Source organism: Myxocyprinus asiaticus, chromosome 50, assembly GCF_019703515.2.
Source record: "Myxocyprinus asiaticus isolate MX2 ecotype Aquarium Trade chromosome 50, UBuf_Myxa_2, whole genome shotgun sequence".
Lineage (NCBI taxonomy): Eukaryota > Metazoa > Chordata > Actinopteri > Cypriniformes > Catostomidae > Myxocyprinus > Myxocyprinus asiaticus.
In genome coordinates, this window is record NC_059393.1 from 4,784,930 (window position 1) to 4,800,083 (window position 15,154).

Below are 15,154 nucleotides of genomic sequence, written 5' to 3' on the forward strand. Positions count from 1 at the left end.
CTGTAAACTGAGATAATAAAAGATATGCACGGCAGTACAATGTTTCAATGTTTCATAATTCTATAGGTCTTTTTAAGAGATTCATCTGTTATAAAGACACAACAAGCAACATTGTGTTAAACAGTGCTAATGATATATACCTGGAATACGACATAGTGTTAAACATCTGGACACGTGACCAACATATGTGCAAAAATATGCTAAAATGACCTTTGTATATACTTTAAGTGAAAATAATTAAGACAATGATACATAACCCATAAAAAACAAAAAACAAGGAAAACAAAGTTGGTATATAAACATCTAATGTCCACACATTTACTGTACTGTATGTTCTAAACAATGAATCATACAGTGTCAGTTGATAATGGCAGTGAAAATATATATATTTGATTACATATATATCTAATACTGTATTAATTCAAGATTTTTAAATTTTAGTGTACAAATATGTCTAATAAGACCCTAAATGGACAGAATGTTATTACACTGGCTTATGGGCTAGTTTTACTTAAGTACTCATAAAATCTAACTTATTGTGATATCTTAAATATTTTAGAGAAAAACTGGACAAATTTGTAATTTCACCACAGAATACAATTTTTTAAGATTTCACTCATGTTCATGACTTTTTCAGGTCTGGAAATTAGCATTTTAAAATTGCCAGATATTTCCTGTTATTCCATGACTATGGGAACCCTGCAGAATTAACATTCTGGATAATCTATGCAACATGTTGACTCTTGAAGCAAAAAGAGGCAGCAAGGAAGTTCTGCTTGGTTCCTCTGTTGAACAAAACACCAGTTCAAAAGCTTTGATACCCTGTTGTGACCAACGACTGTTTATTGAGTGTAAATGAAGAGTGCTGGTCGAGAATGTTGTAAACTCTTCACACTGAGACTTTACCTTCTATATACCCATTTGTTTTTTTACCACGATGCTAGGAGAATTACTCTGGAAAGACCCACTTGAAATCTGCCACTTTATTCCATAGACTGTGTGTGTATATACAGGTGCTGGTCATATAATTAGAATATCATCAAAAAGTTGATTTATTTCACTAATTCCATTCAAAAAGTGAAACTTGTATATTATATTCATTCATTACACACAGACTGATATATTTCAAATGTTTATTTCTTTTAATTTTGATGATTATAACTGACAACTAAGGAAAATCCCAAATTCAGTATCTCAGAAAATTAGAATATTACTTAAGACCACTACAAAGAAAGGATTTTTAGAAATCTTGGCCAACTGAAAAATATGAACATGAAAAGTATGAGCATGTACAGCACTCAATACTTAGTTGGGGCTCCTTTTGCCTGAATTACTGCAGCAATGCGGCGTGGCATGGAGTCGATCAGTCTGTGGCACTGCTCAGGTGTTATGAGAGCCCAGGTTGCTCTGATAGTGGCCTTCAGCTCTTCTGCATTGTTGGGTCTGGCATATCGCATCTTCCTCTTCACAATACCCCATAGATTTTCTATGGGGTTAAGGTCAGGCGAGTTTGCTGGCCAATTAAGAACAGGGATACCATGGTCCTTAAACCAGATACTGGTTGCTTTGGCACTGTGTGCAGGTGCCAAGTCCTGTTGGAAAATGAAATCTGCATCTCCATAAAGTTGGTCAGCAGCAGGAAGCATGAAGTGCTCTAAAACTTCCTGGTATATGGCTGCGTTGACCTTGGACCTCAGAAAACACAGTGGACCAACACCAGCAGATGACATGGCACCCCAAACCATCACTGACTGTGGAAACTTTATACTGGACCTCAAGCAACGTGGATTGTGTGCCTCTCCTCTCTTCCTCCAGACTCTGGGACCCTGATTTCCAAAGGAAATGCAAAATTTACTTTCATCAGAGAACATAACTTTGGACCACTCAGCAGCAGTCCAGTCCTTTTTGTCTTTAGCCCAGGCGAGACGCTTCAGACGCTGTCTGTTGTTCAAGAGTGGCTTGACACAAGGAATGCGACAGCTGAAACCCATGTCTTGCATACGTCTGTGCGTAGTGGTTCTCCCCCACATTTTTGAATGGGTTTTGTTTCACAATCCTCTCCAGGGTGCGGTTATCCCTATTGCTTGTACACTTTTTTCTACCACATCTTTTCCTTCCCTTCGCCGCTCTATTAATGTGCTTGGACACAGAGCTCTGTGAACAGCCAGCCTCTTTTGCAATGACCTTTTGTGTCTTGCCCTCCTTGTGCAACGTGTCAATGGTCGTCTTTTGGACAACTGTCAAGTCAGCAGTCTTCCCCATGATTGTGTAGCGTACAGAACTAGACTGAGAGACCATTTAAAGGCCTTTGCAGGTGTTTTGAGTTAATTAGCTGATTAGAGTGTGGCACCAGGTGTCTTCATTATTGAACCTTTTCACAATATTCTAATTTTCTGAGATACTGAATTTGGGATTTTCCTTAGTTGTCAGTTATAATCATCAAAATTAAAAGAAATAAACATTTGAAATATTTCAGTCTGTGTGTAATGAATGAATATAATATACAAGTTTCACTTTTTGAATGGAATTAGTGAAATAAATCAACTTTTTGATGATATTCTAATTATATGACCAGCACCTGTATACTGTGTGTGTGTATATATATATATATATATATATATATATATATATATATATATATATATATATATATATATATATATCAAGATAATTATGATGATCAGTCAAACAAAGAGAGCTTTAATAAGCAAAAGTGTCCTAAAAAGTCTCTTGTATTATGGCTCTTGGAAAATCAGGTTCTCCATTAATGCATACTCTTCTCATCCATCCAATGCATGTGGGGCATGTGGCACAAAAGGTCAGTGTGTCTTCACTGAACTTAAGTGATATTTTCCAGGATAATAATGATGGAAATGTTTAATGGTTCATTTGTAGCCAAGACTTTAATCCAGAAATTGATTAAAAAAATTAAACCAACCCTTAAAAATATTCACAGGAATAAAAGTGTAACCAGGGTTGGGAGGGTTACTTTTGAAATGTATTCCACTACAGATTACAGAATACATGCTGTAAAATGTCATTTGTAATGTATTCCGTTAGATTACTCAAGGTCAGTAACGTATTCTAAATACTTTGGATTACTTCTTCAGCACTGGAAGATTGTTTCAATTGTTTTGACTATAAAAACTCTGCCAGTACAGTAAGACAAAATACACGTTAAAAATACATTCTCTGAAAAACCTAAATATCTTATGTAGTGTTGTTTCTAAAACAAGATAAATCAAATTGATCTTATTTTAAGCATTTTTAGATATTTTTACAGGAAAACAATACAAAAATTATTATCAAGAATACAATTCTTTAATTATTCCTTTACTTTTAACTAACAAGCCACTTCTCCTTGTTTGATGTGTTGTTTCTGAAAATGCCCTGACTTTTTGCAGACATCACGACTGATTTGAGTCAAAGTTCTTGCCTGAGGAGTCTGCCACCACCTGGTCATCTACTGACAGTTGACTACAACAGAGGTTTGTGTGACAGAGGATCACTAGAATTTCTTGCAGCAGCAACAACATCATTAGCTCTAACAACATTTCTCTTATTTTAGTTTAGTAACATCTAAATTATATGTTTTAATTCAAGTCAAAATTTGTAATAAAGTCTTAATATTTAATCTTGCAAATTCTTTGCAGCCCTACAGTACATTTGGAAAACAGCATCTTACCACAGAAACCACCGTGTTGAAACTGTGGCTTTTCATGTGGAATCATGTGGATTCACCCATTTAACTATTTCTGAAGTCTACTCCAGCTCAACGCTGACTGGTCCGTGCTTTCTGCAAGTCATCTAGACCGATCACTTCGATGCTTACAGTGCGGACAGCCTCAAACCGTTGCAGCGCATCACATCAACTAACACGTCCTGCATAGACTGGGTGTAAGCCTGTCATCTTTTGTAATAAGATTAATTGATGTCTGATTGATTCTTATTCTCATGATTGTGTCATGAGAAAGGCCAACTCATTATGTGGTGAAACTCTTGCTTCCCAGTTACTTCCTGATTACTGTGGATCTATTCAGCTTCCTCCTTCCTCCCCAGGCAGTGGATCGTTCTGCTTTCTAAAATGACCCTCATCCTGGGCTACACCATCTTCCTCCTCCTGATGAATGATATGCTCCCTGTTACAGGAATCCCCTTAATAAGTTTGTTCAAAGATTTGTTGTTCCTTGAAGGGATCATATCATACTGTATGTCAGTAACCTGTAATACGCTTCCCTCATCTTTTTCCAAACCTGACATGTACTTTCTTCTTCTGTGAACTTAAGGGATTGGGTAAGGGGTTAGCCTGTTAACTGTCAGTGGCCCACTGGTGGGCCGTTTTAGCGTGTTTATGATATATACCCTTTATTTAATATAAAAAAACGTAACATACAATCATAAACTAGTAAAGACAATGCTGAAAACAATCACTAAACCACTAAAGACAATGGACTCAGCAAAAACGACTGATCATCATTCGCTTGCATCATCACGTAATTTATGTCTGTTTTCAATAAAAAAAAAAATCGATTATTAAGCATACTTTATCAATCAGCATCGAGGTCTCCCCTATTCTGTGGATAATAATATTAAGTAATTAAGTCAAAAGTAAATAATAAGTAATGGCACCCCGAGTCATCTTGAAATTCAGATTCATTCACCAATCAGAGAAGTCGCTTTGGCAGTTACCATGAAATAAGCAGATTTCCCCAATTTCCATTCCAGAATCTACAATGTTTTTATATACACTGTTTCAGTAAATTGTTCTAAACTTCTAGTCAAAAGCTTTAGATTGAGTAGGGTTTTTTATTGTTTATTTGATTACAAAATTGCAACACAATCTTCACAATTCAGGGATTTTCCACAGACACCTTGGCTATTTGAAAAGGACCCTTAGGGATCCGCAGACCCCAGTCTTGACTGACATTCCAGTTCCAGCGTTACTAGCATAGTTCAACAATTTGGTGTTTCCAGAAACCGTAGTTCTATATCAACATTCACAAACAACATCGAACAGTTGTGTGGTTGGAACTGCAGCTCTCCACATGTAGTTAGAAGCGTAGTTCCTTGTTAGTTTGATGTGTGGACATTATTTCACTTCACTGAGTCTTCTATATCTTTTATTTCATAAATATCTTTCATTCTGTCAACACTTTGATCACATTTACATGTATTTAAGAAAACAATTTATTCAGGGGTTTTGCAGAAAGCGGCATTCTGAAACATCATGCAAATGTGAATGCAGCCATTTAAGGCTGTTAAGAGAAAGCACTTTATCACATGTGGTTTCTGTCGAAGAACATGGCTTTTATGTGTTTATGTTAACGCATACGTGCCATTTGTTTGTTTTTGAAGAGTGCATATGTGCTAATGTACGAACAGTTTCGGGAAACAGTCATGACTAGCTAGTTCATTTCTACAACGATGCATCGTAAAATAGACAGTTTTACATATTAGTTATCCATGTTTTGCATTAATAAAGCAATGGTGTTTAAACATGTAATGCATGTCATGTTATGGTGACACATGCATGACCAAATCTGGTCAGAGTGAAAAGTGTGACAACTAGCCTTGGACATTGCAGATGAATGTGATGACTGTACAATTTATTTTGAATGAATTTTGTGTACTGTTAATGCCTTTTAATGAAGTGGGGCAAAACAGCCATTTCCATCATGCCTTGTGGGAGCACAAGAACTATAAATTACATATAAATCATCTATTACACACCTAATGTGCATCTTTTGTTCTTTATTTAGTTGCATCAAAAATGCTTCCTGTCTTTGTCAGTAAATGGAAAACAGAAATAAATATGAAATTGCCCAATGTGTCCTTTTTTCCGACCAAATTCACTTGAAGGCAAATCACATCGTTATTACTTTTTCCAAGATTGTGAAGAGGAATCTCTCAGGAAGAAAGCAACATTGGCCAATTTATGTTGTTTTAGTATTCTTAAAAAGTATACATACATTATAATATTTGACTAAATACATTTAACTACACATTCCAAATCAAGTTTTCTTTAGTCAGTTAATGTATGCTTATGAAACTCACAAATTACTGTTACCCTACCTAAAGTAGTTTATGGGTCAGGTAAATGTACTTAATTTCTGTATACTTACTATAGGTGCCATTGAAGAATGGTTATGATGAGAAAAAGTTAAAATCCATTCTGGAATGTTTGAAATCTGCTGAAATCTGTACATTTATTAATTTTCTGTTGTTATTACACCATCAACACTGAGCAATAACCTCTTAGCCATTTATAGTATAATATGTGTGTTACATAATGTTTTTATTTGTACAAATGACTTAACATAGTCATAAATGTACTTATTTGATTGACTAATATAGTGCATACTCTTCAATATTTTTTATTCATTTTATGTCATTGCATTTAACATAAAATACGTGTTTCGCATTCCTTAAACTTTCTATGTATTTCCAGTTTAAATCAATTAGGACACAAAATTATCCAAACTAAATTACAGATGAAGCAAAAAAATTTAAAGTACAGAACTTGTGTCAACATTTAGCAAATATTTTCCATACTACAACAATATCCTATCACATTCCATTTGCCACGTGGCAATTTATATGAACATATTCAATAATCATATACACTCTCATGTCTTAGTTTTAGTAGGTTTATTTACACCAAAGCTACATATAGATTTTACCAGTACACCCAAACAACCACTATAGAGAAGAAGCTCACAGTGAGAAAAAGAATATACACTGCAAAAAGCAAGCGGTTAATGACTTCTTCACTCTGATTGGTATAAAAGTGTTTATCAACCTGCTGACGAATGCATTGTAAATCTTGGCCTATCTTCCTCAGTTCTTGAAGAGAAGATTTCTTCAGGTTTGATTCGCTCAGTGGGATTTCACTTATTGGTTCACAGCGATGGGTCTCAGTTTTGTGGTCTGCAGGTACGAGAGAACTTGTTGAAATAACTTTGCTCTAGTACAGTGGTTTTCAACGGGTTGTTACCCAAAAATGGGTCATCAGTTTGTTTTGATAGGGTCAATAAAATGTAAATAACCATATGTAACAAGTTTCTTAAGATATGCAAGAAGAGGCGGGAACCAGCTGAACAGTCTACTTAAGATTTTAAAGGAATAGCTCACTCAAAAATGAAAATTTGCTGATAATTTACTCACCCTCAAGCCATCCAAGATGTATCTGAGTTTCTTTCTTCATCAAAACAGAATTTAAGACTTTTAGGATTTCATTTCAGGCCTCCTCCTTTAAACAATGCAAGTGAATGTACTCCATTTTTTGACAGTCCAAAATGCATATTTAGGGTGCATCAAAATAATCCTCACCTCTCTACTACCAAACCTGACAGAACGAACTGGACAACAGAGGACTCAGCAGAAAATAGGCATCTTCCTTCTTCCATCTCCCACCAACACCCTCCATCCATCAGCTTATGGTCCTGCTCGTCCACCTCCGCAATTTCTGTCAGAGGGAGGCTGACGTGAGGGACTTTACCTGTGAGTTTCTAATTGCAGTGGACGAGCTGGACTATAATGAGGCAGACTTGAAAGAGGTTTTTAACACCTGCCTCAATCTACCTCTCAGTCAGCAGGAGATGGAAAAGCTGGGGAAAATGGGCTTTTGGGATTTCATGTACCACATTTTCCATCGTGAGGAGCCTGAACTTCCATTCCAAGAAGAGCTCCCCCATGTGGACTATCCCACCCTCCCACCCTTTATTTAGTCAGATCCCCAGCCCTCCGATGACCCGTATGCAGAAATGGAGAAGGAGGAGGAGGAACGGTCTTGCCTCATTCCTTGGTGCAGCTGACCATCAGGAGGTGGAGGAGTCTGCTGCGGACCGCCAGGAGGCAGCTGAGTCTGCAGCAGTTCTTCCTGCAGCCCACAGAAGCAGCAGGAGGAGGATGAGGAGGAGGAGATGGGTTCCTATGTCTGCTGCAGCTCGCCAGGAGGAGTCCAATTCCGCTGCAGCTTCCCTAGAGGCTGCCAACATTCCATCTACCTCATTAGTAGCCATCCCCCAGTCTAACCCCTCATCAGTGGCCACCGCCCAGATCCCTGCGGTCACCGCCAAGTCTGTACAGTCCCCTGTGGTCGTCAACAAGCCTGTCCAGCTCCCTGTGGCCATCAACAAGCCTGTCCATTCACCAGCGGCCACTATCCAGTTCCCTGCAGTCGCCGCCCAGTTCCCTGTGGTCACCGCCCAGTCTTTCCAGTCCCATGTGGTCGTTGACAAGCCTGTCCAGCTCTCTGTGGCCATTGACGAGCCTGTCCATTCACCAGCGGCCACCGTCCCATCCCCTACATCACCGCCCAGTCTGTCCAGTCTCCTGTGGCTGTCAGTGAGTCTGTCCAGTTGTCAGTGGCCACCCAGTCTGACCCTTTGCCAGCGGCCACTGGTGCTCAGTCTGACCTCTTTCCAGTGGCCACCGACTTGCCTGACCTCGTCCCTGTTCCGAGGCTTACTGAACTCTTCCCTCTTCTAAGGCTGCCTGACCTCATCTCCAACTCCTACCTGGAGCCTTTTCCCAGGCCGCCAGACATTGCCCTCTACCTGGATCCTCTTCCCAGGCCACCAGACCCCGCCCCCTTCCTTGACCCTCCTCCCAGGCCTCCGGACCCTGACCCCTTTCTTAAGCCTTCCTCCTGGTTTCCCCCACCCTCCCTCCCGTGGTTACTTCTTCCTGTGCCTCCAGCCTTCCTGTGTCTTTTCATTTGTTGTGTGAGTGCACTTGGCTTTGTGTTTTCTCATTGTCATGTGCACTCTAGTTAGTTCAGTCTTGAGTGATAGCCCGCCCCCCCTTATTACCTTGTTATTAGTTAATTTGCCTCACCTGCCTTCCCTCGTTACCCTCCTCATTTCCTTCCCTATTTAACTTCATTGTGTTTTCTGTCCCGTGCCAGTTCGTTGTGGATGTTTTCCTGTTAGGTGTGTGTCCTGTTTGTCCGGTCCAGTCCAGTCCAGTCTGATCCGGTCCAGTCTTGTCCAGTTCCTCCAGCCCAGCCAGTCTTATCAGAGCCTGTCCTGGACTGTTACTTTTCCCCCTCGGGGTAATTTCCATTAGTTTGTTTTCATTTTTTGTTAATAAAGCTCATTTACTTTGTGCTTAAGTCCTCACTTTTCTACTCCCAAACCTGACAGCCTCTTACTCAATGCTTACAGGAGCTGTTTGAAACAGTCCTAAGACTCATCTTTTGGTCACCGGGTTTCTTGCTCAAAAAACAAGTCTGGCGAAATAGTTGAGGAAAAGCATCTTGACCCACTGAGGTAACAGTGGATAGTGACTATAGCCATACAAAATATTAGTTGTCTCCAGTAGACTCGGCAACATCAGTGCCATACAGAGAGAAAAAAAGGCATCTGGGTAAAGATTGAATACAAAAGAAATGTGTCAAAAATCCACTGAAGCTTGGTGATGCTGAATGGTCTTAAAGGAATAGTTCACTCAAAAAGAAAATATTTTTTTCAAAGTTTGACTTCATTGCCTCAAAATGCCACTGGCTATTGCATGTGCTGTAATGAATGCAACATGCCATATGTGAGACAGATAATGGGATTTGAGAGATGTGGCAGAGGGGAAGACAGTATAAAGAACAAAATTTCAGTTTGTTTCTCATACAGAGTTCTTGTATTGCTTAAGAAAATGTGGATAATGGCGTTCAAGTGATATAGAGTACTTTAATAATACTTTCAGAGTGTTTTTTTTTTTTTTTTTTTTTGCTTTTTTTGGTGCATGGCAATCATGGTCACTATAAACTTTCATAGTTTGGAAAAAAGCTACATGAAAATTCTTGAAACAATTTGTTCCACTGATATCCATTTTGAGGAAATGACAGAATTTTCATTTAAGGCAAACTATTATATTAAGACAGGAGACAAGGAAGCAAGTGCTTCAAAGCTAAAGTGAAGGTTTCTATACATACTTATGAGAGCTAAGGTGTTTCCTGTGACAGGCAGCAGGTCATTCATTAGCAGCAGGAATATGGTGTATCCCAGAATGGGGGTCATCTTGAAGGCAGAACGATCCACATTCTGAGGTGGCAGAAGTAAGCTAAACAGATCTACAGTAATGAAGAAGCAGCTGGGAATCAGGAGATTCACAATGTACAGAGTGGCTCAACACCTGAGGACAATCTCATGCAGGACAAAATAAATTGAATCCATTTTCATTGCATTGACAACTAATAAAATACAAGAATATTTTTATTGTTCTAAGGAATAGTTCACCCAAATTTGTCATGAGAGACAGGCAATGCCTCCATCCCGCTATGATTGGCTTTTTGATTGGCTGATTAGTGATTCTGTCAGTGTAATATTACCTGCCCCTCATGCTCGCAGCAGGTCCACAGATTACCATGAATAGGGAAAACTAATTAAAGAGTAAATAACTAACCAACTCTTTTGATCACGTCAGAATCAAAATAACCTTGAAATGAGGTTAAAGGTCCACCTCTGTGCCATCATGACACCTGTGGTGTTTACTGTGGAGTACATGATTATTGATCTGAAAATAAGGTCCATCCATCCATTTTCCACAGCTAGTCTGGGTTGCAGCAGCAGCAGTCTAAGCAGAGCAGCCCATACATCCCTTTTCAGGGCCACATCATCTAGCTCCTCCTGGGGACCCACAAGGTGTTTCCAGGCTAGTTGAGAGATATGACATCTCCAGCATGTTCTGGGTCTGCCCTCGAGTCTCCTCCCAGTTGGACATGCCCAGAAGACCTCCATAGGAAGGTCTTAAGGAGGCATCCTAACCAGATGCCCGAACCACTTCAAATGGCACCTTTCAACATGGCTCTACTCCAAGCCTTTCCTGGATGTCTGAGCTCTGTACTATATCCCTTTGGGTGAGCCCAGCCACTCTCCAAAGACAGATAATTTCAACCGCTTGTATCTGCGCTTTTATTCTTCAGTCACTTCCCAAAGCACTTGATGGTAGGTAAGGGTTGGAAAATAGATCGACTGGTAAATAGAGAGTTTTGCCTTTTAGGCTCAGCTCCCTCTTCACCACCACGGTCTGGTACAATGACTGCATTACTAAAGCCGCTGCACCAATTCGCCTATTGATCCTATGCCCCAATTTACCTTTACTTATGAACAAGACCCCGAGATACTTAAAATCCTCCACTTGGGGAAGCAGCTCATTCCCTACCTGGAGGGGATAATCCACCCTTTTCTGACAGAGAACCATGGCCTCAGATTTGGAAAAGCTGACTCTCATCCCAGACAGTTCAAATTTGACTGCAAATTGCCCTGTGTGCATTTGAGGTCACAGCCAGACAATGCAATCAGGACAACATCATCCACAAATAGCAGAGATGCAACCCTGAGACACCTACACTGGATACACTCCAATCCTCAGCTATGCTTTGAAATCCTGTCCATTATTTTCACAAACAGGTTAGGTGACAAGGGACAGCCTTGGCAGAGTCCCTTGTCCCACTGGGAACAAGACTTACTTGACTTACTGACAAGAATGCAAACACGGCTCTCACACTGGTTTTACAGGGACAGGATGGCATGCATTAGCGGCCCCGGTACGCTGTACTCCCATAGTGCCCCCCCACAAGACACCCCGGGGAACATAGCCCTAATAAGCCTTCTCCAAATCCACAATAAACATGTTGACTGGATGAGCAAACTCACACATTTCCCCTAGGATCCTCACAAGGGAAAGAGCTGATCACTGTTCCATGAACGGACAGATTACACATTCCCCCTCCTCTAGCTGAGGTTCAACAATTGTCCAAAGTCTTCTTTCCAGCACCCTGGCATAGGCATTCCCAGGTATGCTAAGACGTGTGATCCCCTTATAATTGGAGCACTCTCTCCGGGCACCCTTTTTAAAAAAAAACAAAAATGGGAACCACCACACCAGCTTGCCAATAACCAGGCACTGTCCCTAATCTCTACACCATCCTGAAAAGGTGTGTCAGCCTTGACAGCCCAACAACATCCAGGGCCTTTAGCATCTCATGGCGAATCTTGTCCAGACTTCTGCCACAGAAATCGGAAAAGACTTTCCAGAGTCCTCCGTCACAGAGGACATGTCAATCGGGTACAAAAATTCCTCAAAGTGTCCCTTCCACCACCCCAATATATTGCCAGGCGTGGTCAGCAGTGTCCCATCTCTGCCAGAAAAAAAGCCCTGTCTCCCCCCATCTTATGGTTTGCCAAAACCAATGCATGAATGACATCACATGTGGTTTAGTGTGTCAATGCACCATTTTTCAATCTAAATGCAGATGTTCATTAAATTAGGGCTTTGTTGGGGTGGAATATTACAAGTGAATATCAACATAATTATCAGTCTGGCCCTTTTTCCTTGACAGAGCTTGACAGATATGGTGATTATGAACTTGCTATGGACAAGAGCTGCTCCTTTTGTGTTTTACAGAACATCATGGGTGAACTGTTCCTTTAACAACTAACAAAATATTCAAGTTTTTTTAAATTGAATTGTAATAGTGGTAGAATGGTAATATGTAGTAAATAAGTGTGTCCCGTGAGTTATTTGAAGCCTGTAGAGCTATCTCATGTTTTTCAGCAAGCATATCAACTAGCTCCCATTCTCTTTTTGTTGTCATCACATCTAGAGAACTTTGGAGTATGTCCTTCACTGGTTCTCAAAAGTACAACTGAATATCACTTACTATAATGAAGACAAATCAAACAAAAATAAGGGTTATACAAAAGTTCTTGGAATAAATTACAATTTCCCCTACAGTCAGGCTAGTATGAATTGAAAGTGAACGAGCAGTTCTGAATATCTAATGGAAATGTGTAGATGTCCAGATTACAGAAACTGATCACATGAAATGGAATACCATCTTCCACCGTCATGATTGACATAGATGTAAAATCTGTCTGGGGCTCTATTTTCATCCATGCCTCAAAGTAAAAAGAGGCGAATGTGAGGAATGGCCGTGATGCAAATGGACTAACAATTTTTGTACAATGGAAGACTGGGAATAATTTGAAAACTGTTCTTATTTTTGCATTTCTGTTTGGTGCCGCTTGTGGCACTGAAATTACACACAGAATTAATTGTATCTTCATTGCATGAAAGGGAAGTCATTTAAAAAGCTCATTAAGTCATACTTGTTAAAAGAGGCCTTTAGTGAGTTGCAGAATGACTTACCAAATACACAGAGAGGAAAGTGAAAACCTGTGCTTTTTCATCCTGAAAGAGTAAACAATAAGAATACACAAGGTGATCAAGCCCTTTTTGCTCCTGCATGTTTCATGTATGAGGACAATTTTAATGTCTAGCCCTAAATCAAATTGCAGCCACAGATGTTACTTAGTAAAAATGTATCAAAAAATTATAAATCCTATATATATATATATATATATATATATATATAAATTTACATAGCAAAAAATATTGGTAAATTTTGTTGCATTCCAAATATGTGTGTAGCCATAATAGACAACTGAAAATATATTGGTTGTCAAAGTTGATAACCATACAGATTATTGCCCCAAAAGTCCTTCCCTTTGGCCATTGAGCTAGCCAAATGGAAACAATACCCAATATTCTTCTCCCTTCAACTTACCCTTACTCTGTAAGGGATGTTGGGGCACATTGTCCTGGGCCATTTTAACTGCCTGTCACTATTTTATACTAAATTGCCAAGTGTTTCTATATCTATCGTTTCATCATTTGAAGACTATGAAATATTTTTTATTTTTTATGTTGTGCTTGGAAGGTGTGCTTGTGCTTTCTTTAAAATAAATACCACTTGGTTTGATATTTTGTTATATAATGCAAACACATTCATATTTTTGGGGACACTCTATTTACAGTATATTAATAAGGAACATACCACATCTAAAATCCCATACAGAGTGAAGCCCAAACTGATGTTGATGGGAGTTTTAAGGTTGAAAACTGGCCTCACTTTAGTTTTCCCCAAGATACTCGCTCTCAGGGATGTTAAGAGGGCATCTGTAGTGGGTTCAGAGCAGTTAATATTCTCTACAGATTTAATTAATAGAGCTGAAAGAACAAAATAATACACAAATTATACATTTAAAGGACATAGCATGAAGAACGATTCTACGCTTGTCCATTGGTTTGTAAATAAGTGATTTATATGGACTAAACTGCTGATGAACGTAAAGCCATTTACCATTTTTTGAAGAATTTTCTTTTTGCTGTCTTTATATGAATTTCAAATTCACATTAAAAATGGGCCTTAACTTTAATTAATACAATTAATTAATATATATTCAAATAGTTTACTGAACATGAAACTTCAGATTTAAATATTTGAAAAGATTCATATATTTTCATATCCACTGGAGTCCAAAAGTCTGGCACCACTATATAGAAAATGCTTATATTTTGCATTTTTCTAATGTAATTATACACTTAAAATATACTTAATTTGAATTTGTTTTGAAAATCTAATTCAATCTTACATGGCATGATTAGATAGTAGATAATAAGCTGGACCTGCAGAAAACTGGTAGAGAATCTAGCAACCTGTAACGATGATTTTAACAATCAGTGCAATATATAAATTGTATAAAATATGCAGTTGTAATCTTATGGAGCTTTTTCTGCCTGATAGGACCCTTAAAACTACTAAATAGATGTAAAATAATGTTGTCAGGTTAATTCAGTCAAATGTAAAAAACATTTCTGATTCAGGGTTAGGTTAACCAGTTAATTTAGATTTTGCCAAATGAAGCAAATTTTTAGTTTACCTGAAAACTTTTTTTTTTTTAAAGCAAGTACAAGTGCAAAGGACAATCCCCTAGAATGAGGTTAAGCAACCATTTGAATTAGATAATTAACTACCTTACTATTACCTTACTATCACTAATAATAATAAAAACAGCCCATTCTCTTGAGTGTTATTCACCATAAGAATTAGATAATTGAAAATTAAGTAGTTTTTCATGTTATCTAATTAACAGACATTAAACAATATTAGTATTTTTAATAATATTTTGCATTACTATTTGATGATTGTCTTACCTGTGGTCTTAAATGCAATACTGCAGCCATGAGCTTCTTAACAATATGGACACTGATTGATAGTGTGTTGATAAGGAGTATCAGACAAACCATATAACACTTACAACTGATTTGCTTAGACAAACTAGAACCAACAGAGACTTTTCACCATACACTATGG

At 38.6% G+C, this 15,154-nt stretch overlaps 1 protein-coding gene across 1 annotated transcript in view; it reads left to right on the forward strand.

The window, feature by feature from the left end:
• Window positions 1-7,746: 7,746 nt before the first annotated feature.
• Window positions 7,747-15,154, forward strand: part of LOC127438869 (5-hydroxytryptamine receptor 3A-like) — a 34,268-nt gene continuing 26,860 nt past the window's right edge. Inside the window, exons 1-2 of the mRNA XM_051694786.1 lie at window positions 7,747-8,342; window positions 8,492-8,726. Coding sequence (XP_051550746.1) covers window positions 7,747-8,342; window positions 8,492-8,726 — 831 coding nt within the window. The remainder of the gene's footprint in view (window positions 8,343-8,491; window positions 8,727-15,154) is intronic.